At 39.8% G+C, this 26578-nt stretch overlaps 2 protein-coding genes across 2 annotated transcripts in view; both read left to right on the top strand.

The window, feature by feature from the left end:
• Positions 1–2232: 2232 nt before the first annotated feature.
• Positions 2233–5424, top strand: prdm12b (PR domain containing 12b). Its single transcript, XM_060907754.1, has 5 exons — positions 2233–2452; positions 4020–4210; positions 4294–4449; positions 4644–4758; positions 5000–5424. Exons 1-5 carry the CDS (start codon positions 2233–2235, stop codon positions 5422–5424), a joined length of 1107 nt encoding a protein of 368 aa, XP_060763737.1.
• Positions 5425–5572: 148 nt separating this feature from the next.
• c5 (complement component 5) overlaps positions 5573–26578 on the top strand; it is a 182741-nt gene continuing 161735 nt past the window's right edge. The window contains exons 1-12 of the mRNA XM_060907120.1: positions 5573–5614; positions 7119–7144; positions 7396–7591; positions 8153–8303; positions 10048–10118; positions 10198–10292; positions 10396–10478; positions 10567–10657; positions 10971–11076; positions 11181–11313; positions 25194–25309; positions 25434–25634. Coding sequence (XP_060763103.1) covers positions 5573–5614; positions 7119–7144; positions 7396–7591; positions 8153–8303; positions 10048–10118; positions 10198–10292; positions 10396–10478; positions 10567–10657; positions 10971–11076; positions 11181–11313; positions 25194–25309; positions 25434–25634 — 1311 coding nt within the window. The remainder of the gene's footprint in view (positions 5615–7118; positions 7145–7395; positions 7592–8152; positions 8304–10047; positions 10119–10197; positions 10293–10395; positions 10479–10566; positions 10658–10970; positions 11077–11180; positions 11314–25193; positions 25310–25433; positions 25635–26578) is intronic.

The raw sequence follows: 26578 nt of genomic DNA, 5'->3' as shown, positions 1-26578 counted from the left end.
TTAAATATATGCGACTGCCCATAATCAATTTCTGAGCGTGTTCAGTCCTATGGCTAATATTTTTTAATCAGTAGGAACAAGAGGATAATAGTCATATGTGTGGTGCAAACGCCATGATCATTGCAGTAGCGTTCGATAACAATTTTAAGAATCATCGAAGAAGATTGAAGATAACGGAGATTGAAGATAATGTTCTCTGTGTGAACAGTTTGGTTGATCCCCAAACTTCAGAATTTATCTGCCTTTTGCGCATTTGTGGTAACAACTACAAATACAAAAATCGTGCTGAACATTTATTTATAAATTCTTAATATGCGACATGCAATGCAATGTCCATTCCTTCACAGTCTCAGAGCTTTATTTTAAAAACGTGAATTTGGAAGATTTTATGTAGATTTTTTAAGTGACAAACTATATTTGCTTGCCTCATGTCAGCTTTTTATTTCAGATTTTCAAGAATATCCTATGGAGTCTACATTTTCTATGAACCCAATAACAGTGCTAAATACTTAACTGCAATAAATATAAATCAGTCTAAGTGTGTGTAAATCCTATTCACGGGGGGGGGGGGGGGGAGTCCCTCAAAAAGCAGCTGTTGAGTCCTAATCTGTTTTCATGCCCTGCCACTCACCTTTTCTCTCTCTCTCTCTCTCTCTCTCTCTCTCTCGCCCCGAGGTCCGCTTCAGCGCCGCACCTCTTCTCTCCACTCTTGCTCTCATGTCCCGTTTCACCCTCTCCTCTTTCCCAGACCCCAACCTTGACCAGACTTTTTTTTTCGGACATTCCCCTTGTAGTCTTCCCAAAGGGGAAAAAAAAGAGAAGATTGCATGGATGTCAAATCGTTCTCAAAGAACACCGTGAAAGATTGATTTTTGCGGCCGACATTATATCGGAGAGACATGAATGGGAAACTCTGGAAGCCGGTGGATGGAATAAAGATGTCCTCCCTGTTGGGGGGGGGTGGGGGGACTGCCCATTTAAGCTCAGTCCATCAACCTTGAAAAAGAGAAGAGAGAAAGACGTGGAGCTATTTTAAAAAAAAAGCCCATATTCCCCTCTTAGAATACCTAAAGACTTTAAATTAATAGCCATGAATATTAAATCACTTTGGTCTGAAAAAGAACGAAATAAAAGACTTGACCCAAACGGCTTTACATATTACTGAGCTTAAGAACCTCATTAAAATCTATTCAGCTGGAATATGTACTTTTAATTTCGATATGCTCACTAGGTGCTGGATATCACCTTCTGTTGTTTTGTTGATGTGCTGCTCTTTTTTTCAGTCCACAAAACTGTGTATATTCCTGTTAATCTAATCTTGGATTAGGGGGAAAAAACAATAGTTTGAAGCGTTTATTGGTAAATTTCAATACATTTAAAAGTTGTAAAATATGAACTCATGTTCATATTTTACAACTTTTCTGTGTTCATTTCTTTAACTTTTTTTAGTTTTTAAATTATCCTTGCGTTATTATTTTGCCGTTATCTTTTTCCTGACAGCAATAATTGCTGTAAATATAGCCTACCGCATCGCAGTCAATTAAATAAGCTCGGCTGTCAGACTGCTTAACTTCTAACTTTTTTTAGACGTTTCTGCCAAAATTTAAGTGGCATCATTTTTTGTTAATCCATCCATCGTCCAATTTGTTTTCATGCTGAGATTCTATGTTGTGTCTCTGGTATGTTGAGCGTTTTTCCTACCAGAAGAGCCAGTGTGGGCCATTTTCAAAAGTGTGACAGAGAGACTGCTTATTTTAGTAAAAATGTACTGGCTAAATGTTGAGAACACGCACACACACACACACACACACACACACACACTGCCCCCGCCTGATGGCCATTCAATAAATAGCGTGCGTTTCCCCCCCAATGCTAGAACAAGTCTACAGACACACAGCATACAAGGGGTGGGTCATTAATAACTAATTAGCGCAGGTCAGACCCTAGCGCAGATATAAAACCCACCGGGAGCCTGCAAAAGAGAAACATTTTCAGCACTGCACACCAACAGGACAGATCGAGTTTAAACAGAGATTTCTTAATAAATAAATAAATAAATAAATAAAGATAGATAGATAGATAGATAGATAGATAGATAGATAGATAGATAGATAGATAGATAGATAGATACTTGTTTAAATAACAGTCTCTATCCTGTTGAGTTACCGATTTATTTCCAAATAAGGGACATTTTAAATTTAAGGGTGTAAAATCATAGTGAGATTAGAGATTATGGGTTCCGTGTTGCCCGCTGAAGCGCTGGCCCTGAAGGCTGGATTTAAGCCGCACACTCTGGCTCTGTCAGACATCATCACCTCAGACATCCTGCACAGTTTCCTGTACGGCCGTTGGAGAAACGCGCTCGGAGAGCATCTGTTCGAGGAGAAGAGCAGCGCCGCGGGACCCAAAACGGCCTTCACCGCGGAGGTGCTGGCACAGTCCTTCTCCGGAGGTGAGTCCCGCATCACTGCTTTCACACCATCAGCTAACACTTTCATCCGTCGCTTCTTTTCAATTCCGACATTCATACAAGTTTGTCTATGATTTTTTTTCTAAACAGTTGTATATGAAAACAGTAAAAATAAAGGTACCCAAAATGTTATTGAAAGAGATACCATTCCCCAAAACTTCTCTGTGTGGTTTTAACCAGTTTTATTCGTGGTGGTAGTGATTATTCAGCTCGTTCAGTTCTATAAAATTGTTTTGAAGGACTAGGCAATAAAAGCTCCCCAGTGAACCAAAAATTAAGCAAAAAAAGTCCTTTTTTGAGACTGCCCAAATGTATTTTTATGAGCTTCATATGTACAAACTAAATGAATTAAATGCTTTATGATTTCATTCCTTTATACATTTGTTGTACAGAAGAAAAAATAATCACCAACAAAGTGTTAACAGTAAATCAGAGTTGGGCTCTTTTTCTTATTTTGTTATATTTTTCGCTACACATAAAAAAAACTCATTATGCCTTCAGAGCTTCCTCAGACGAATAAGAGAAGACTTAAATAAGGCTGTTAAGTTCATATGGTTAACTCTGAGCTTGACCTAAAAAAAAGTTTCTAATGGGAAAGTCTCATCTCATCTCATCTCATCTCATTATCTCTAGCCGCTTTATCCTGTCCTACAGGGTCGCAGGCAAGCTGGAGCCTATCCCAGCTGACTACGGGCGAAAGGCGGGGTACACCCTGGAAAGTATTACAGGCAAAGAAAATGTCCATTGTCCAGGACAGTTTTCATTCATCAGCCAATAGATAGGTCTCTCTCTCTCTCCGCTCGCATCTTCACCGATTCTCTGTTTCTAAAGTTCACCGTTCCGACATTACTACAGTGTGATGTTCTCACCAGGTCAGCTAATCTCTTTTCCATTTTAAATCCGCTGGACATGTAAAAGTCCCCGTTTTCAGTGCAGATTTATTGCTGAAATGTCCTTTAATGGATAACGAGTATGAAATGAGGCATTTCTTTCAAATTGTGTGAAAGCATGATAAATAACCCTTTTCGTGGTTTTAAAGAGTATTTTATATTCATTTGGACCCGGCTTACTATGGTGAGATGTTGGAGCAAACCGTGCAGAAGGATTTGTATACTATTCTGCTGAAACATATTAATTCAAAGGCGTTTTCAGTAGAATAAGTACGTGGGTAGGTACAACTAGTGTATGGATGAATGCACGGTTTGCACGTGTGTGTTGTATAGCTTCATTTTATTATTAATTTCTGGATTTTAATTTTGTAGGATTTATTTATGTATTTATTTACAGAATCTTTTTAAGTATTGCTAAAGGCTGTAAACTCCTCTTAGCTAATATCTTTAATATTGCCTCTGTTTTCAGTACAGTCCTTGATGAATGGAAACTGTGGTTCCCAAAAATGTCTGAAAACCAGCATACGTTGGCTTTTTAGATACACTTTTTAAGATTTAAATATCCTTATATTTAAATATCTACAAGTACTTTATAGATTATATAAGTTTGCCTGAATATCACTGAGTTGTAAACTTTATTTTGTGTATCCTTTCTGCAGAGGTGCAGAAACTGTCAAGCCTTGTGTTGCCCAGTGAGGTGATCATTGCACAGAGTTCCATCCCTGGTGAGGGTCTTGGCATCTTCTCCAAGACATGGATCAAGGCAGGCACTGAGATGGGACCCTTCACTGGCAGGGTCATTGCACCTGAACATGTAGACCTCTTTAAGAACAACAACCTCATGTGGGAGGTAAGGGCAGCAGAAGTCATTCGGATGCCAGTGAACAGCGCTTATTGTCAGCTGACTCTTAATTTGTTCACGTTTGTTCTCAGGTTTTCAATGAGGACGGGACAGTGCGCTACTTCATTGATGCCAGTCAAGAGGATCATCGCAGCTGGATGACTTACATTAAGTGTGCTCGGAATGAGCAGGAGCAGAACCTAGAGGTGGTGCAGATTGGAAGCAGCATATTTTACAAAGCGGTAGAGGTAATAAATAAATAAATAAATATGAATATTAACAAATATGTTGGCAATCCTAGTTAATTTAGTTATAAATATAAATATAGTTACAATTCTAATTATGATTGTAGGTAATATCTACATTTCAGTAAAATCAAGTCATACTTTTTAGAGTACATTTCATTTCTGAATAATGATTTCTGATCTTTTGTTTTCTTTAGACAATACCACCAGATCAGGAACTGCTGGTATGGTATGGGAATTCACATAATACATTTTTAGGTATTCCTGGGGTTCCTGGCATGGACGATGAACATCAGAAGAAGCATAAAAGTGGTAAGATACCACTTCAGGATTTCATTAGGGCTACTCCTGTACTTTGAGTTAAAATTGGGTGTCTGTTATAGACAGTGAATAACAAACGTGTTTGGAGCAATTTTTCATGATCTTAGTTTGTCATTTGTGAGAATAAGTCCATCATAAATTTTCTCTAACTTAGACATATTTTAGATACATTCCTAACAATTATTACTGTTCAAGTTGTGACTGATATTCACTTTCTCCCCTCTCCTCCTAGAAGATTTCCACGTGTGCGACACCTCATTGTCCGGCACGTCCCTGGGCACGGCGGGCCGCATGCGCTGCGTGATCTGCCACCGCGGCTTTAATTCACGCAGCAATCTGCGCTCACACATGCGCATCCACACACTCGACAAACCCTTCGTTTGTCGCTTCTGCAACCGTCGGTTTAGTCAGTCATCCACGCTGCGCAACCACGTGCGCCTGCACACCGGCGAGCGCCCCTACAAGTGCCACGTGTGCCAGAGTGCCTACTCACAGCTGGCAGGCCTTCGTGCGCACCAGAAAAGCGCAAGGCACCGTCCACCTAGTGCCGGGCCCGTGGTGGGGCTGCAAAACCCCTCACCTCCTCCTCCACCTCAGATGGCAGCGGTGCCTCACCCGGCTTCGCTGGTGCACCACATACCCACCATGGTGCTGTGAGGTGTGAAAGTGTCCCTCTGCTTTCAAACTTTTAAGCCTCATCGAGCACATGACGCTGTTTGAAGTTGCACATCCTCTTAGTGGATGCTATGTTGTTCATGCTCTTTGATATATGTTGGAGACTCGGTGTATTTGATGCACAGGGCCCATGAGGAGCCCAAGTTGTGACAGTACTGACGTGAGCACGAAAGTGAGGTTTTGTACGTTTATTGTGGTTGAATTCTCAGAGATGACAGAGAGTGTTGAGAAGCCTTGAGTCTACTGATATCTGTTATATGTGGGTAATGCAAGAGCGCGCAGTGTCGATGAGGTGGTCAGTCAGTGTGTAACTGATTAATCTTTGCATGCAAAATTGTTAGTGTTAAAAAGCAGTGAGAGCATGTAACATGTCCCACCAAAGGTCACCAAAGTGACCGAAAAAGTCACTTTTTTAAATAAAACCCTCAGTGAATGTACACTCTCGATGAGGCTACCGTTATGTATTATGGAATATTTTAACTGGTCAGAAATGAAGACGCACTGAGCCTCATTGTCTCCACCTATTGACCTGCATGTGACGGCCAGTCAATAAAGTTGAGGCGCACAAAATTGTAAATTATCTGTGTAAGTTTTGTAAAGTAATGTGAATATAATTTTAAAATCTAATTCTGGAATTTACTGAACAGTCACTTTATTTGTGTATGTACTGTATGTAAATCATAAATAATAATAATTGGCTCTATTATATTATGTACTTTGCTGAAATAAACTTCACTATTCACATTGTATGCTAATAAATGGTTGCTTAATCACTTTTAGTATAATATGCTTATTTCTGCCTATTGTTTTGTTAACATTAATAATAATCCATTATTTAATATAATATTAATTTTAAAGTTCATTTAATTTTTAAACAATATAATCACACCTAAAAGGCACCTAAAATGAGAAATACTACATAATAAATTTTAGTCTACCTTTAATAGTAGATCTAGGAAGTCATATCACCATTCAACTGTAAGTGTTACATTTTCTGCTACATACTTAGGAACAATTTGTTCAATTCCAGTCAATCAATAGCATAACTTAGGTGGTGCCCAGAAAGTCATATGATTACATCTTGCACAACACTGAAAAACCCCAGTGGCACAGCAAATATGCCCATAGACTTTTATTTGTCTCCAGTGAACCACATTTACATTAGGTCATTTTGGACATTAAAGCATTGTTTTTGGTACAAACATAAATTATTAGTGTCAGTTTACACTGACCATGAACCTTTGAAATGTGCTGTAATACTACATTGATAAAGTTGTGTGAAATTAACAAGAACAGCAACAAGAACAGCAGTCAACTTTTTTCCTTGTCTTGTAATAATAATAATAATAATAATAATAATAATAATAATAATGCTGTAGAATAGAGACAAGTTTATATCATGATATGTGCATGTTAAATAATTCTGCACAGTTACACCATTTAAATAACTTCATTGAGCCTACTTTTGGGTTTCAATGTGTGGTGCTTAGACCAAGGTCCAAAGGTGCATTTTCTGAAAGTTCTAGCATCATGAGACACTCTAGTTCATGATTAACTGAAAACAAGCAAAGTAATCAAAAAGTGCACTGTTGCTCTGAGCTTTATCTTTCACTGAGAGGATCTAAGACAGCACTATGATGGGTCTTTTATTTCTGCTTTGTGTTATATATGTGCAGTCGGTGACTGAAGCTCAGCAGAAAACGTAAGTGTATAGTCTACAGTATTATTTATAAACAGTGTTCCATTTACAACATTACTAAAGGCAAGTGCTACTGCAAATTATTATTATTATTATTATTATTATTATTATTATTATTATTATTATTATTATTTTGGACAGTAATACATTTTGTGTACCACCTATTGCTGGGAATAAGCTTGCTGTTACTGTGATGCAAAACACTGGTTTCCAATTTCCTTATTACACGAAGATTAATATTCAGTTTTTGTTAGGTACTTCATTACAGCACCCAAAGTTCTACGATTAGATGCATCAGAGACTGTGGTGGTGCAGTTGTTCGGCTATGACCAAGAAACCACAGTGACCCTTGAACTTAAGGACAGTCTGGGCTCTGAAGGCAGAATTTTTGCATCTCAGACTCTCAACCTCAATGCCAAAAATAATTACCAAGCTGCAGCTACTTTACGGGTATGGCAATTAAGTACAAGCCATATTACATGGAGTAATGTCCATGATACATGGACATATTACATGGAGTAATATATTATTCTATTTAAAACTGAGCTTATGCAAAACTGTGAATCACATAAGTCACAAGTCAAACTTTGATATACGATGGTCTGCCACTTATGAATAATATTAACAGCTGTTAATGTTCTGAGCAAAATGTTTTACATAACATTCAGCTCTGTAGATATTCATGTCACTTTATGGCTTGCTCATTAGTGATGAATTTATAAATTCATATAAGTAAAATTTATATCCAGAATTTATACATTCCTGTATTCCTGTAAAGCTGCTTTGTGACAATGTTCTTTGTCAAAAGCACTATATAAATAAAGTTTGACTGAACTGAATCATTCATTTTATGTGTGTGTGTGTGTGTGTGTGTGTGTGTGTGTGTGTGTGTGTGTGTGTGTGTGTGTGTGTGTGTGTTTTGTACATGAATGCAGAACATATGACATATTAAATTTCTTCTCAGTATTTCTCAGCATCTCATTTTTAAAATGGTTTACTCTTTGCCCACAGGTTTTCCCAAACATTGAGAAAAAGGTCACTCATCTCCACCTACAGGCCAAATCTACTTCCTTCACCAAGGATATAAGAATACCAGTCATTCGTAACAATGGTTTTCTCTTTATCCAGACTGATAAACCACTATACACGCCTGAACAGCAAGGTGAGTGTTGTATAGTGAACAGGAAATGTCATATTTGTAAATGAATGTGAGCATATCAAGAGAGACCAGTATGTGCATATATGAATATATGTATTTATGTGCATATATTACAACCCCGATTCCAAAAAAGGTGGGACAAAGTACAAATTGTAAATAAAAACGGAATGCAATAATTTACAAATCTCAAAAACTGATATTGTATTCACAATAGAACATAGACAACATATCAAATGTCGAAAGTGAGACATTTTGAAATTTCATGCCAAATATTGGCTCATTTTAAATTTCATGACAGCAACACATCTCAAAAAAGTTGGGACAGGGGCAATAAGAGGCTGGAAAAGTTAAAAGGTACAAAAAAGGAACAGCTGGAGGACCAAATTGCAACTCATTAGGTCAATTGGCAATAGGTAATTAACATGACTGGGTATAAAAAGAGCATCTTGGAGGGGCAGCGGCTCTCAGAAGTAAAGATGGGAAGAGGATCACCAATCCCCCTAATTCTGCGCTGACAAATGGTGGAGCAATATCAGAAAGGAGTTCGACAGTGTAAAATTGCAAAGAGTTTGAACATATCATCATCTATAGTGCATAATATCATCAAAAGATTCAGAGAATCTGGAAGAATCTCTGTGCGTAAGGGTCAAGGCCGAAAAACATACTGGGTGCCCGTGATCTTCGGGCCCTTAGACGGCACTGCATCACATACAGGCATGCTTCTGTATTGGAAATCACAAAATGGGCTCAGGAATATTTCCAGAGAACATTATCTGTGAACACAATTCACCGTGCCATCCGCCATTGCCAGCTAAGACTCTATAGTTTAAAGAAGAAGCCGTATCTAAACATGATCCAGAAGCGCAGATGTCTTCTCTGGGCCAAGGTTAATTTAAAATGGACTGTGGCAAAGTGGAAAACTGTTCTGTGGTCAGACGAATCAAAATTTGAAGTTCTTTATGGAAATCAGGAACGCTGTGTCATTTGGACTAAAGAGGAGAAGGATGACCCAAGTTGTTATCAGCGCTCAGTTCAGAAGCCTGCATCTCTGATGGTATGGGGTTGCATTAGTGTGTGTGGCATGGGCAGCTTACACATCTGGAAAGACACCATCAATGCTGAAAGGTATATCCAGGTTCTAGAGCAACATATGCTCCCATCCAGACGACATCTCTTTCAGGGAAGACCTTGCATTTTTCAACATGACAATGCCAAACCACATACTGCATCAATTACAGCATCATGGCTGCGTAGAAGAAGGGTCCGGGTACTGAACTGGCCAGCCTGCAGTCCAGATCTTTCACCCATAGAAAACATTTGGCACATCATAAAACGGAAGATACGACAAAAAAGACCTAAGACAGTTGAGCAACTAGAATCCTACATTAGACAAGAATGGGTTAACATTCCTATCCCTAAACTTGAGCAACTTGTCTCCTCAGTCCCCAGACGTTTACAGACTGTTGTAAAGAGAAAAGGGGATGTCTCACAGTGGTAAACATGGCCTTGTCCCAACTTTTTTGAGATGTATTGTTGTCATGAAATTTAAAATCACCTAATTTTTCTCTTTAAATGATACATTTTCTCAGTTTAAACATTTGATATGTCATCTATGTTCTATTCTGAATAAAATATGGAATTTTGAAACTTCCACATCATTGCATTCCTTTTTTATTTACAATTTGTGCTTTGTCCCAACTTTTTTGGAATCGGGGTTGTAAATTCTCTCACTGTTATGGTTGTGCAGTTGCAGTGCGAGTGTACTCTTTGAGTGAGGAGCTGAGAAAGAGTAGTAGGCCTGTTCTCCTCACATTCAAGGTGAGCTTTTCCCCCCACATTCTAATATTGTATTAACCACATATATCAATCTGAATACCTATTTTGTTGCTTCCTGTAGGACCCAGATGGCATCAAAGTGGAAATTATTGAGATGAATGACATCATTGGTGTGAAACCATTGCTTCCACCATTCAAAATACCCTTGAAACCTAAGTATGAATAAGTTTTGTGGCTTTGTTATATTATTAATCAGCCGTCAATGACAGTGTTTTGTGCTAGTATGAGTTTGTAACTTATGCAAATACTCCATCTTCAGGTTTGGGGTCTGGAAAATTGAGGCCACTTATATTACTAACTTCACTACAACTGCTGTGGCTGAATTTGAGGTCAAAGAATATGGTACTTGCTACTTTACAGTTAAATGCAACATTCAGATTATTGGGTAGGCTGTTCATGTTGTAAATGATGGTGAACCTTTGTTTCTCAGTATTACCCAGCATCTCAGTCTTCATCCAGCCAGAAGCAAACTTCATCAGCACAGCAAACTTTGAGGCCTTCAAACTGAAGATATTTGCCAAGTGGGTTTCTGGTCCACTGAATCGACTGATATGACATCAGACAGTGTACCTACAAATGTTACATAACAATATATTTTTCTGTTTGGCAAATTGAGTATTACCTCCATGTAATCTATGTAGCCATTTATTATAAGAAAAGGCTCCCTCTAGCACCTTCAAGGACTCTTCAGTTTGACCCCATGAGGAAACCATTATTGTAAACATGCCAAATGCTACAATAAACTGTTTTCCTATCAGACAGGGTACCAAAAGAAAATAAAAACTGTTCAAACTTGAGCAAATATTTATTCTAATTACTTTTTTTTCACTGCAGATATGTCGGTGGGAAACCAGTCAGTTCAGCAAATGTCTACATACGGTTCGGATACATCAATAATCATGATGTGGTCATGATACCATCAACATTAAACCTCTATAAGGTGATGACAGCAATCCCCTAAGTTTATAATTAAGAATGAACTAAGTAAGTAAATACAGAAACAGTTAAACTAGATGACTTTTATGAGGTTATTCATTATTTCAGATGGAAGATGGTGAAGTGGATATTGTGTTAAACATCAAGCATGCTCTGTCCAGGGTAGGTTCTGGGCCTCAGAACCTGTGGGAAATGAACAATCATTTCCTCCGTGTGGTTGTTTTGCTAAAGGAGACTACCGGTAAGTCTTGCAAACTGATTACATGTTTGATTTTCTCATTTGTTATTAACATGTGACAGACGCATCTTTAGATACAGTACATTGTTACACTGGGCCACAGACCTATCAACTGTTCTTGTCAGTCAATTGCCTTGGTTGACTGTTTGCATAGACTTTCACATGTTCTCCTTGTGTACATGTGGGTATATTAAAAGATTCTTAATGTATTACATTAATTAAGCAATGTCACAGGAGCAAGAGTGTTAAAGAGTTAAAGTGAGTATCAGCAATATTGTCAATAATATCAGTTAAAGTGAATATCACAGGAGCAAGAGTGCAAGAGTTAAAGTGAATATCAGCATAGCTGTGGCATAGCTATGATTCAGCTTGACTGTATGACTGTAAATAATGCACAGTCAGGTCCATAAATATTTAGAACATTAATAAAGTTATTGCTATTTTAGGCATCTACAAGAGGATTTGGAGTTTAAATTAATTCATGCTTTGGGTCATTGTCCATCTGCATCCTCTAATGGGTTTTGAAGCATTTGGCTGAATCTGTGCAAAGAATGTAGCCCTGTACACTTTAGAATTCATCTTGCTGCTTTTGTGAGCAGTCACAATAAATGCAAGGGAACCAGTTTCACTAGCAGCCATACATGCCCACACCATAAGATGAAGTGATAAGCGTTGGCTTATGAGCAGTTCCTTCCCTTCTCCATACTCTTCTTTTCCCATCATTCTGGTACAAGTTGATCTACAGTGCTCAGCGTAAATGAGTACACCCCCTTTGAAAAGTAACATTTTAAACAATATCTCAATGAACACAAACAATTTCCAAAATGTTGACAAGACAAAGTTTAATATAATATCTGTTTAACTTATAACGTGAAAGTAAGGTTAATAATATAACTTAGATTACACATTTTTTTCAGTTTTACTCAAATTAGGGTGGTGAAAAAATGAGTAAACCCCACAACAAAAATTACTACTTCTAGTACTTTGTATGGCCTCCATGATTTTTAATGACAGCACCAAGTCTTCTAGGCATGATGGCGACATTTTGCAACATCAATCTTTTTCCATTCTTCAACAATGACCTCTTTTAGTGACTGGATGCTGGATGGAAAGTGATGCTCAACTTGTCTATTCAGAATTCCCCAAAGAAAATTATTTCTTTACACCACAAAGGTGAAGGCTACAAGAAGATCACCAAAGCTTTACTTATCAGTCAGAATACCGTAGCAAAAGTGGTACAAAAATTTAAGAAAGCTGGAACTGCAACCATCTCACAGAGACGTCCAGGTCGTCCACGGAAGTTAACACCTCAACAGGAGTGTCTTCTGATGAGAAGGGTTGAAGAAAATCGGCATGCAAGTTCACTGCAGTTATCTAAAGAATTAGAAAGCCAAGCTGTGGTGACTATTTCCCGTGACACAATACGGCGTACACTGCAGAGGAATGGCATGCATGGATGCCATCCACGAAAGAAGCCTCTCCTAAAGCCCAGGCACAAAAAAGCCTGCCTAGAGTTTGCCAGGGCCCATGGTGACAAAGATGAAGACTACTGGGACTCTATACTCTGGAGTGATGAGACCAAGATAAATGTTTTTGGAACTGATGGCTTCAAAACTGTATGGCGTCGCAAAGGTGAGGAATACAAAGAAAAATGCATGGTGCCTACAGTGAAACATGGTGGTGGCAGTGTCCTTATGTGGGGCTACATGAGTGCTGCTAGTGTCGGGGAGCTGCATTTCATTGATGACATCATGAATTCACAGATCGATTGCTCTATACTGAAAGAGAAGATGCTACTATCACTCCATGCCCTTGGTCATTGTGCACTTTTCCAACATGACTAAACACACATCTAAGGCCACTGTTGGATTTCTGAAGAAGAACAGGGTGAAAGTGATTCAGTGGCCAAGTATGTCTCCTGATCTGAACCCAATCGAACACCTATGGGGAATTCTGAAGAGACAAGTTGAGCATCACTCTCCATCCAGCATCCAGTCACTAAAAGAGGTCATTGCTGAAGAATGGAAAAAAGATTGATATTGCAAAATGTCGCCAACTTGTTCATTCCATGCCTAGAAGACTTGGTGCTGTCATTAAAAATCATGGAGGCCATACAAAGTAGATGTAGTAGTTTTTGTTGGTGAGTGTACTCATTTTCGCACTACCCTAATTTGAGTAAAACTCAAAAAATGTGTAATCTAAGGGCCTCTGCATGCTCTTGCGACAAGGCTTTCGCAGATAGCTTTTCACAGACAGTTGTAATTTATCGTTGAGCAGGGAGTAATAGGCGTGCGTGATGTTATTCACCGCCACAACGCAAATGGGCGCGAAGTCGTGAAATCGCTAGGAGTAGTTGGTGGGTGTGGTTAGTGGAGTGTTTATCCTCCGGTTACTTATAATGACTAGAACTGGAGTCGTATAGATGTACGTACTTCCTCACTTCCTCGATCAACCGCTCTTCGTGCTGCTCCATCTTCGCTTGTGTTTTTAAAAATGGCGGTAGTGAAAACAAAACAAACCAGGAAAGTAGGGAAGCGGAAGTGCGTGTACAGCGGATGTAGAGTGGACCAATCAGAGCCCTCTTGTCTGTGACGCTGTCTGCGAGGCTTCTGCGGTGGTCACAATTTTTGGGAGGTGCGCGCAGAGCATCTGTGAAGGTGGGGGGGCTACACAGACGCCATCTGCGACACCATCTGCAAGGACTGCGTTGTCAGCATAAATTGGCCTTAAGTCATATTACTCACCTTACTTTCACATTATAAGTTACACAGATGTTATATTAAACTTTGACTTGTCAACATTTTAGAAATTGTTTGTGTTCATTGAGATATTGTTTAAAATGTTACTTTTCAAAGGGGGTGTACTCATTTATGCTGAGCACTGTATATTTCATCTGTCCTGAGGACTTTGCTCCAGAACTGTACAAGTGTAGCCTTCTCTTGATTGTTGACTTTGATACAAATACACCAAGAGATTTAGTCATAAGTTTAGATACACAGACATGAATGTCATCATAGTCATGATTGTCACTGCAATACTGGGGTTTCAATGATTTCTTTTTTTGTGACGGAATGACTATACAACATACATCTGCAATATAAAAAAAAAAGAATTTGGTGCACAAGTTTTAATTTATTTTGGGGCAACTCTGAAATCAACACATAAATAATGAAAAATTATACAACCCCAAATCAGAAAAAGTTGGGATGGTATGGAAAATGCAAATAAAAAAGAAAGCAATGAGTTTTAAATTTACTTTATTTAACTTGTATTTCATTGCAGACAGTATATAAACCCAAAATATTTCTTATGTCTGAACAACTTCATTTAATTTGTTAATATACACTATATTGCCAAAAGTATTTGCTCACCCATCCAAATTATTGGAATCAGGTGTTCCAATCACTTCCATGGCCACAGGTGTATAAAATCAAGCACCTAGGCATGCAGACTGTTTTTACAGTTTGGAGCTGGCCCCTTCCTCTTCCAACATGACTGTGCACCAGTGCACAAAGCAAGGTCCATAAAGACATGGATGACAGAGTCTGGTGTGGATGAACTTGACTGGCCTGCACAGAGTCCTGACCTCAACCCGATAGAACACCTTTGGGATGAATTAGAGCGGAGACTGAGAGCCAGGCCTTCTCGTCCAACATCAGTGTGTGACCTCACAAATGCGCTTCTGGAAGAATGGTCAAAAATTCCCATAAACACACTCCTAAACCTTGTGGACAGCCTTCCCAGAAGAGTTGAAGCTGTTCTAGCTGCAAAGGGTGGACCGACGTCATATTGAACCCTATAGATTAGGAATGGGATGTCACTTAAGCTCATATGTGAGTCAAGGCAGGTGAACAAATACTTTTGGCAATATAGTGTATGTCCATTCCTGAATTTTAGGCCTACAACACATTCTGGAAAAAAGTTGGGACAGGTGAATTTAGGGGTAGTTATGGATATTTCACCCTCTTATAGTGCATTATATTATTAAACAATTCAAAGAATCTGGAGGAATTTCAGTGTGTAAAGGGCAAGGGCACAAGCCTAAGCTGAACACCCATGATCTTTGATCCCACAAATGGCACTACATCAAGAACCATCATTCATCTATAGCTGATATAACCTTATGGGCTTAGGATTACTTGGCAAACCTTTGTCAAGCACTACAATATGGAGTTACATCTACAATCGCCAGTTAAAACATTACGGTACAAAAAGGAAGCCTTATGTCAACTGTGTTCAGAAGCACCGTCAACTTCTCTGGGCTCAGGGACAACTGAAATGGACCATCACACTGTGCAAATGTGTATTGTGATCAGCTGAATCAGCATTCCAGGGCTTTTTTGTGGACAATGGACACTAGACTTTTTTTTTTGTCCACATGGTTAGCTGCAAATTTAGTCGAGCTTGAAGGTGTCAATTTTGGCAGGAAGCTGAACCTGTGCCTTGGCTCTTTCTGGCCATCTAAACAAATTTCCTCTCAGCCAAGGATGACAGTTTGAGTTTTCTTCAAGCAAAGTGGCTACACCTCCCAATATCTAGGAATCTGCAGTTGTTTAGAAATGCTTCCAAGAGACATTCTTGAGTTATGTAAACTGCTCTGTGAGTGACTCACAGCATGCATCTCTCTGTGTGTTGTATGTTTGTTTTTCATACATTAACGTGACACTTCAAAGTATTGGACCCACTGCAACAAGTGTCAGGCAGACTGGGATTTGAACCCAGGTCTCTAGCTTGAGAGACAATGTAAGATCCCCTGAGCCACCCCAGTGGATGAACAGGCCCCAGTTGTAGAGAGATACAATCACAAGAAGGTAGCTGCAGACCTTTACTTTAGATCTGGCAAATTCCAAATAATGCAGGTTTTGCACCAAACAGGTCCCATACAAGGTCTCAGTAACAAAAAATAACAGACGAGATGCCAAAAACTGAGAGCAGCAAAAAAGCACTAAGAAACTTGGGCACAGTGTCAAAATGTCTCAAACTCAAGGCTTACATTCTCAGGCGCACAGCAAACTGTAGAACTCAGCAGAGGTGGAAAGAGTACTAAAATAATATACTCAAGTACAAGTACTGTTACTCTGATGAAATTTTACTTAAGTACAAGTAAAGTTACCAGACAAAAAATCTACTCAAGTAAAAGTAAAAAGTAGATCATTTAAAATGTACTTTGAGTAAAAGTAAAACGTTACTTTTAACAATGGGTGTTTTCTGCCTCCATTGTGTTGTGCAAAAATGAAAAAGAAGAGGAAACAAGGATATATGTACATCTCAACCCAGATGTTTTATTTAAAGGAAGTGTATCAAATTGAATGCTTAGGATAATGCTGCATTAAAACTGAGACAAACAAAAAAGGTCAATACACACAGTCATGTCGTTTACATCGCCCTGACCACACACAAAGCATTGTACACGAAATATGAAAGTGAAATGTTGCACCGAAATCTCGTAGCTTGCCTGTGTGCACTGTGTTATTGAACAATTCAATTCAAACATTATTTGTTTTGCTTAGTATTCCTTTCTGGCCTGTTGGATGTAGAATGGTAGGAGGACTGATCACGTCAGGTTGGCGAGCTAACTTGCTTGCATGATTAGCCAACTGAATAACAGACTAGTTACCGTTATGTTACAGTACCAACAGGTTGCTACTTCAACATTAGCAATGCCATCCACTATTTTTGGAATATAACCAGCCTATTGTCGGTTTTACTATGGAAAGGAAACATTATGATCAGGGGCGCAGATACGTTTTTTGAACTGGGGGGGACAAAAAACTGGGGGGGACAAAGCTGCCAGCAAACCAACCCCAACCCCAACCAAGCTCGAGCTCGAAACCTGTGCAGTCTGCGCAGCTCAACCAACCGAATATCAGTCTTTGTTTTGTTTTATGTGAGTTGTTGCAACTATGTATACACTGCTGTGCACCTCAATAAACCGAATGGTAATTAGTCTTTTGATTTTTCCGTGAGGTTTGCCTTATGCAAAGAAAGACAGCATAGATGTTTTTTCCTCCCTATAAGTGGCCGCAATGGTATTTTGTATGCCGCAATGGTTGTCTTCTTGGGCACACAATCTGCATTGCATAATGAAACTGTCACCCCTTTTCTCTACAAAGCTGAAGTGATCACGTATGTAGGGCCAGGGGTGCACTTCATTACTGGAAGAAATTGCGTTTTCTGCAGGGTCGTCCACCACAGGCTCCTCGGTCTCCTCCATGTCCGCAGGGGCGCTTTATCAACACCCGTGGCCCAGGGGCTAGGCCCCTCATAGGCTACCTGTCAACCCTACCCTTACCGTTGGCCAGGAAAACACTCTTATTTTATTTGCAATACGTGTCAAGCATTTACAGTGTTCAGTTCAGTTCTTGTTGTCAGGATTGAACAGCATGAGATATCACACTTCTCATTTAAACCAAAAAGTTCTATTTTGGTCTCATCCATCCACAAAACATTTTTCCAATAGCCTTCTGGCTTGTCTACATGATCTTTAGCAAACTGAAGATGAGCAGCAATGTTCTTTTTGGAGAGCAGTGGCTTTCTCCTTGCAACCCTGCCATGCACACCATTGTTGTTCAGTGTTCTCCTGATGGTGGACTCATGAACATTTACATTAGCCAATGTGAGAGAGACCTTCAGTTGCTTAGAAGTTACCCTGGGGTCCTTTGTGACTTCGCCGACTATTACACGCCTTGCTCTTGGAGTGATCTTTGCTGGTTGACCATTCCTGGGGAGGGTAACAATGGTCTTGAATTTCCTCCATTTATACACAATGTATCTGTCTGTGGATTGGTGGAGTCCAAACTCTTTAGAGATAATTTTGTAACCTTTTCCAGCCTGATGAGCATCAACACTTTTTCTGAGGTCCTCAGAAATCTCCTTTGTTCGTGCCATGATACACTTCCACAAACATGTGTTGTGAAGATCAGACTTTGATAGATCCCTGTTCTTTAAATAAAACAGGGTGCCCACTCACACCTGACTGTCATCCCATTGATTGAAAACACCTGACTCTAATTTCACCTTCAAATTAACTGCTAATCCTGGAGGTTCACATACTTTTACCACTCACAGATATGTAATATTGGATCATTTCCCTCAATAAATAAATGACCAAGTATAATATTTTTGCCTCATTTGATTAACTGGGTTCTCTTTATCTAATTTTAGGACTTGTGTAAAAATCTGTTGTTTTAGGTCATATTTATGAAGAAATATAGAAAATTCTAAAGTGTTCACAAACTTTCAAGCACCATTGTCCGTAGGCTATTTGAAAACTATGGCAATATGAGAGTTAGGAAATCACCTACTGATATACTTCAGTTTCTTATTTTACAGTTAATATTACTAATTAAGATAAGATACAAGGGGAAAACTACATTGTTACAGCAGCAAAATATATAAAGAGAAAAAGATAAGGCAGTGAAGTACTGCAAAAGTACTAAGTATTCAAAAAAGTGTGTGTGTGTGTGTGTGTGTATATATATATATATATATATATATATATATATATATATATATATATATATATATAAATTGAGAGAAATCAATGGAAGTAACCGCTTGGCTAAACATACATATATAAGAAATTAACTACAAATTTAGAGATTAAAAAAAATTAACAAATTTGCATAAATTAAATGGTTTGCAGATATATAGTTAACATAAGTGTATTACAAAGGTGGTATTGCACGTGTAAGTATTTCACAGGTATTATTACCAGTATTACCCAGATAGTATTGCACAAGTAAGTCGGTATATTGCACAAGCGCCATTTTAACCATGTGTAGCTAGCAGTTTGCTGTAAAGTACGGATGCTGATAGTCAGTGCACACACTGTATATGTTCAGAGGGGTTTCTATGGATGTAGAAGTGATCTGGACAGTATTGTTCATTATTGTGAGGAGTGTCTGGTGCTGTGCTTGGTGAGGTGCCGGTTGTACAGTCTTACAGCAGTAGGGAGGAAGGAGCTGCTGTATCTCTTCTTAACACACCACAGATGGAGGAGCCAGTCACTGAAGAAGCTGCCCAGTGCTGCTACTGTCTCCTGCAGTGGATGGGAGGTGCTTGCCATTAAGGATGACAACTTGGCTAACATCCTCTTCTCCTCCACTACATCAGCTGAGTCCAGTGCACAGCCCAGGACAGATCCTGCCTTCCTAATCAGTTTGTTCAGTTTTTTCCTCTCTACGGTTATGATACTGCTTCCCCAATAGACAACTCCATAGAATATGGCTGATGCCACCACAGAGTCATAAAAAGAGTCCAGAACTGGACCCTCTACTCCAAAGGCCCTGAGCCTCCTCAGCAGGTGGAGTCTGCTCTGGCCTTCCTTGTACAGGGTGTGTGTGTGTGATCAGTCCAGTCCAGTTTATTGTTCAGATGAACACCCAGGTACTTGTAGCTCCTAAAGATCTCAATGTCCTTTCCCTGAATGCTCACTGGGGTAAGTGAAGAGAACCTCGTCCTGCAGAAATCCACCACCAGTTCCTTGGTTTTACTTGTATTGATCTGGAGGGAGTTCCGTTGGCACCAGTCCACAAAGTCCCTTATCAGTTCTCTGTACTCGCCATCATCACCATCTAGGATATAGCCCACAATAGCAGAGTCATCAGAGGACTTATGTAGATGACAGGTATTGCATCTAAAGTCCGCAGTGTAAAGTGTGAACAGAAATGGGTCCAAGACTGTCCCCTGTGGAGCCCCTGTGCTGCAAAGAATGGTATCTGGCACACCGTCCTTTAGTCTCACATACTGTGGTCTGTTTGTGAGATAGTCCATAGTCCACGAGGTAAGAAGATGGTCCACCCCTGCGCCCTCCATCTTACTCCTCAGACAAGTCGGCTGGATGGTGTTGAAGGCACTGGATAGATCAAAGAACATGATTCTAACAGTGCTTCCTGCCTTTTCAAGTTGAGCGAGAGATCTATGAAGCAGGTAGATGACTGCATCTTCCACCCCGATGCCTGGCTGGTAGGCAAACTACAGGGGATCCATAGCTGGCCCCACCAGTGTGTGGAGATGTACCAGAACAAGTCTTTCCAGAGCCTTCATCAGGCTCTGGAAATGTGCATATTATATGATGTGCATAGAGTAATACTAGAACCGTTAATGTTTTGAGTTCCACAGTCATCCTGTTTTAATGTGTTGTGTCTGTACATACATGTGTTAGGTGATTAATTGTTCTTCAAATAGGCTAGTTGTCTCATCTCATCTCATTATCTCTAGCCGCTTTATCCTGTTCTACAGGGTCGCAGGCAAGCTGGAGCCTATCCCAGCTGACTACGGGTGAAAGGCGGGGTACACCCTGGACAAGTCGCCAGGTCATCACAGGGCTGACACATAGACACAGACAACCATTCACACTCTCATTCACACCTACGGTCAATTTAGAGTCACCAGTTAACCTAACCTGCATGTCTTTGGACTGTGGGGGAAACCGGAGCACCCAGAGGAAACCCACGCGGACATGGGGAGAACATGCAAACTCTGCACAGAAAGGCCCTCGCCAACCACGGGGCTCGAACCCGGACCTTCTTGCTGTGAGGTGACAGCGCTAACCACTACACCACCGTGCCACCTAGGCTAGTTGTCTTTTTTTCCTTAAAATTTTCTTTAATTTGAAGGGGTACAGTGATTGTAAGAAACAAAATATTTACTGGAACCAAGCCTTTTCAAGTTTAAAATCATCACACAGAGGCCTCCATTTATTTTAAATACAGCTTTATTTGGTTGTTGCTTCGTACTTTTGTGAACAAAATTGCATGTTCAACAGTGAAAAATAAAACAAAGAAGCAACCTCATGCCTACTCACAACCTATCCTTGCTTGATCAGGCCACATTATTTTCAATACAGCTTTATTAGTGTGCTTGCAAAGCGAGCACACTATTGTTCTCCATCCGTTTATTATTAGTGATGCAGTGCCTATTGTTCTTCTGTGTTTCTTCTTATTATTATTAGTGAAGCAGTACCTAGACTCTCTAGAAATTTCGATTTCGAATAACCCAATAACCATACATCGCACTAGGGATCGACCGATATGTTTTTTTCAGGGCCGATACCGATTATTATGGAATTGGGATGCCGATAACCGATATGTGCAACCGATAAATGTAAACATTATAATTCACATGAAATTAAACATAGCACACACTGACAAAGACCTTCATATCCATGAAATGTATGTTTAATTGTAAAATTGAACATGAAATTTTGTGCAGGGAGATGCCAGCAGCATTTGTACAATAAAGTCAAACATTAGTTAGAATAAAATGAGAAATAAAATAATAAAATATTCACCAATAAAAAAAATAAAATCACTCCCTACTATATTACAGCTCACCATTTTCAGTGGAAAATAAATGAAAATACACTCTGGATTCTTTTACACTAAGAACTAAGTAAGACTTACCAACTTCAAGTAGTTTTTAAATAACAAACCAAGTGTAGGGAGCTGCCTGCAGCATTTTTTAAAAAGTAAAATCAAACATACAGTAAAGTAGGCTATCACTCCCTATTAGGAGCGGCTGCTCCGTTAAGAGTATATCGCTTTCCGAATCAGAAGCGCTAGCGAGGAGAATCACTTGCGCAAGAATTATAAATACTAGTCACACCTGGCTTGTTTAAATGTTCAAACAGCGCTTTATAAAGTTGCCTTGACCACCTCTCCGAATGGCTGTCATTCTACTGTTCGAGTAGAACTACTGACACATTCACAACGTTTCCAGACGGGGATTTAAAAATGACTGCAGCCTACGTTATGCTGTTTCAGCGAGACTAGTTGGTTGTAGGCTAATTCAAGTGCTTCCTTCCGTAAGCTAAGTTTGCCTGGCTACACAGATGCAAATGGACAATTTTAATGAGTAGTAGATAAAGAATGTAAACATATAATGATGTTGTGCTTTTGCAACTTGTGTGTTTGTGACTTATTGCGGCAAAAGCAGCGTGTCCTTACCTTGATACGGGCGCCTTGAAACAGTTCAGAGTGTTTAGCTGCGCGTGTCGATTGGCTATATCTCTTGTGCCAAACAAATCAGATGTTGTGGTGGGCGGGACCGTGTTCTTGAACTCAGAGAGGCGAGTGCAGGAAAGGACGTGCAGTGACAGTCGCGTTAGGAACGAAATGGCTGCAAAAAGGCATGTTATCGGCATATCGGTAGAAATTATGGCCGATACCGATAACCCTAAAAATGCAGAATATCGGCCCGATATATCGGCCAGGCCGATTATCGGGCGACCCCTACATCACACACAGACAAACAATATATCAAAATGTGCGGCTCGATTGGACTCGCTACGCTATTACTTTGTTCATCAAAATATGATTTTTTCACGACATAGTCGCGAAAAAATCGTCCAAAATTTCCCATTCATTTCTATGGAATTAATTGAAAAACAACGCACATTTTCAACATTTTTCAAACCTCCGCTGCTCTGGCATGCTTTCACCTAGAGACATGATTCAAACTTTAAAACGTAGACAAACTTCTCCTGTGTGGATTTGGCATTCAACTTTTTTGCTAGGTTCTATACTTTTGGATCAGTCCCAGCTCAAACACCATGAGCAAACCTGGAGAAATTCAGACTTTATAATGGGTGTCTATCGCGTTACACACCAGTGTGGCTCAGGAATTTAGAGTGCAGGCAGCCTGAAAAAAAAGGCTCTAACTTTCTCATTTATAAACTGTGTTTTCAGCCACAATTTTCACTCTACACACATAATTTTCTCAAAAGTTGTAGTCACACTTGTCCTGATTCACACAATGTGTCTACCTGCACGATAGAATTTGCAATTTTTGAATGAGAAGCCTGAAAGTAAGGAGAGGACAGGTGCGCTGCCCCATAGACTCCCATTATAAACGTGGCAGCGCTTTTACTGCAAAATCAGAAAAGTCACTTGTTTTTAACTAGCTCTATTGTCCTCATTTTTTAAACTACAGACAAAGAAAATTACATCAATGTGTTCAGGAGAGCCTTGTGGCGCTCAATGTGAAAGAATTTTGTGAATATCTCCTTCCGTTTTCGTGTAAATCCCCGTTGTTTGGAGGGAGCACTCTGAGAAAATCCTTCACTTTCTGTGTGACACTCTGTGTCTCTGTGCTTAGTACGCGGATGGGGGAGGGGCAGCTCGCTCTCTCTCACACACACACACACACACACGAGGGAGGGGCTGCTCCCTCTCAGAGAGACACATGCTTGTAGCCTCATGGCAAGTCACACAGTACAGTGCAGCTCCTGCAATAGCGACTGCTACGCGCACTGCATCACTCTCACAAATTCCCACAGGGGAATTGTCTCTAGTTATTTTTTTTCACCCACTTTTTTGAGCCGCTACTCCTCCCGGGGCTTCCGAGTTAGAGACGCTGTTCCACTTCTCACTTGTCCACCTGTAGTGCAGATGGGTGCTTGTATACAGCTTTTTGATACGCCTTGTCGTTCTCCCATAATTCGCGTTTTTCGAAAACAATTTTCCCCATTGAAATGAATGGGCGCTCGACGCAAAAAACAGATTTTTCCTTCAGGAGGCCAAACCGTAAGATGTAAAGTCATGAAACGTGGTACACTGATAGAGGAGTGGACCCTGATTGATTTCATCAAGTTTCATGTTGGTACGTCTCACGCTCTAACGCCACCAACTGATCACATTCTTACATGCGTTCATGCACGTAACTTTTGATCCGTATGTCTGATTTTCATAAGTCTGCTGCCGTTGGAATCCTTGGAGCTAGACGATTCCAACACACCCTATGACATACTTTTCCACCTCATTAGATTTTCTGCCATTTTGAAAGGGCCTTTCTGTGCGGTGTTTGCATGTTCTCCCCGTGTCCGCGTGGGTTTCCTCCGGGTGCTCCGGTTTCCCCCACAGTCCAAAGACATGCAGGTTAGGTTAACTGGTGACTCTAAATTGACCGTAGGTGTGAATGTGAGTGTGAATGGTTGTCTGTGTCTATGTGTTAGCCCTGTGATGACCTGGCGACTTATCCAGGGTGTACCCCGCCTTTCGCCCATAGTCAGCTGGGATGGGCTCCAGCTTGCCTGCGACCCTGTAGAACAGGATAAAGCAGCTAGAGATAATGAGATGAGTATTCTCCATCAAATAATCCTCCCCGTAGATACACATTCTATTTTACACCTCCAGTTACTCCAAGGGCACTGTCAGAGCATGGACAGCATGTTTTGATACTCTATTTTCATATTCTGAAATATAAATTTAAAGGTAGCATATTTTGATAGACATTTGAAGGAAATGTTTCTTCTGCTTTTATGTCTGATGCCACTAACCTTTATGCTCAAGCAGTGCACAAGCTACTTGCATTCGAGCCTCTGCAACTGCTTGTGCAGATGTTTGTGTTCTGCTGCTGTTTCCTGTCTTAAAGTCTTCAGCAAACTGCAAAAATGGCAATTTAGTTACTAACAATATATATTAAGTTTCTGCTTAAAATTAGTAAACCTTTTAGGACTATTTTCCTTCTTAAATATGACCAAAAACATTGCAAGGTAGCATGAACTGATGGGCGTGGAAATGGAGCTCAAAAAAACTTGTCTGTGCATGTGCAAAGACGTAGGGTAACACATCTCAATAGAACACCTGACAGCAGAATCTGGGATATTGTCCGATAGCCAGATCTCCATGAAAATCAGCACACAGCAGTCTCTAACTTCTCTGTCAAATTCAGACAACAGTTATAATAAAAATAGTCTGGTGTATGTAAGGAATTATTATTAGCTACCAGAATGCTTGTCTTGTAATGCCCCTGATTTGTGGCAACTTTTCTCGTTACTCTTAAATGGTATTTCAAATGATATTGTTGCTCATCACATTCACAAAAATGTACTTAAATGCATGCCATTTTCACTGCAAGTGCAATGTCTCCTTCATGGTCAGGTGGTATCTCCCAGGAGGCAGTTCTGTCACATTTGAAATTTGTTCTTGGTCCGTTTACCCTGAGTCTGACTGCAACTCCTCCTTTCATCAAGCCATCTTTACCATACATCATCAGAGTAAGTCATGTCAGTTAAGAGCTAATAAAATTATGCAAGTGAATGGAGAACACATAAGCTGTTTTTTAAAAACATTTTTGGATATGCTGCAGTTCTTTAGCTTTTTGCTCATTTTTTTTTTTAGGTTTTGGTGAAGGACCCACAAGGTAAATCACTGACAGGAGTGCCAGTAAAGGCAAGAGCAACAATAACTAACAATAATCATGAACAGCAAGAGTTCAAATTCCAAGGACATCTAAATGAAATCAGACAGATATCCAGTCGTGATGGTGCTGTAAATTTTGTTTGCAATATTCCACATGATGCTGAAAGAGCTGAATTTACTGTAAGTAAACATTTGCAATGCTAGTGAACAAAGCTTGATGTTGGATTATCGTACCATTTAATTAACATCTTGTTAAATTTTTTCATTAACAAACCAACCATTAAGAAGCATAATAGGGCCTGCTTACCAAATGACAAATTTTTACTTATTCAAAATTATAAGCACATTTATACAAGCCCAGTCAGAAAAAGGTGAGACTTGAAATTAAAACTGAAAACAATGATTTGTAAATTATTTGATATGTATTGCACTCAAAACAATAGCACATTATTTGTTGTATTACCTCATGAATTTTATTTTCAAAGTTTAAAAAAAAACCTTCAATTTTTGAAAAAAAAAGTAAAAAAAAATCAAAAAGTTGAGACTGTAAAGGTGTCTGTGAAGATTCTCAGTCATCCAGGTAATGGTAAACTGTGGGTGGTAAAAGAGAGCAACTGGACTTGCTTGAAGATTTTTGAAGACGTTTCACCTCTCATCCGAAAGGCTTCTTCAGTTCTGTCTGACTGGTAGGGAGCATCAGGTATTTATCCTCTCATGGATGAAAAGCTCATCTAAGGTGTCATTGAGTCATCCTGTTGGTGTGGGTCAACTGGGGGCTGGTTGTGAACGGCCTCGAGAGTCATTAGGATGATGAATGGATTGCCCATTAGGGTGATCAATGGAATGCTGATTCTCTCTGTCCTCCTGTGAGTCACTGAAAACAGCTGGGTTTTGGTGTGCATTCAGTTGTCTGGGAAGTGTGCCAAGGTGGCTGATAAATGATGTCTTAGACCCCCACCTCTGTTCAGTGATAGCCGTTCCAGGTTGACAATAATGGCTTCTTTAACTCCTCGCTCATACCAACGATCCTCTCTGGCTAAAATGCATACGTTGCAATCCTGAAATGAGTGTCCTTTGTTGTTAAGATGAAGGTAGACAGCAGAGTTCTGGCCTGAGGAACTGGC

Source organism: Neoarius graeffei, chromosome 24, assembly GCF_027579695.1.
Source record: "Neoarius graeffei isolate fNeoGra1 chromosome 24, fNeoGra1.pri, whole genome shotgun sequence".
In the NCBI taxonomy this organism is placed as follows: Eukaryota; Metazoa; Chordata; class Actinopteri; order Siluriformes; family Ariidae; genus Neoarius; species Neoarius graeffei.
The sequence above is the reverse complement of the archived record's forward strand: the minus strand, read 5'-3'. Positions and strand labels throughout refer to the sequence as shown.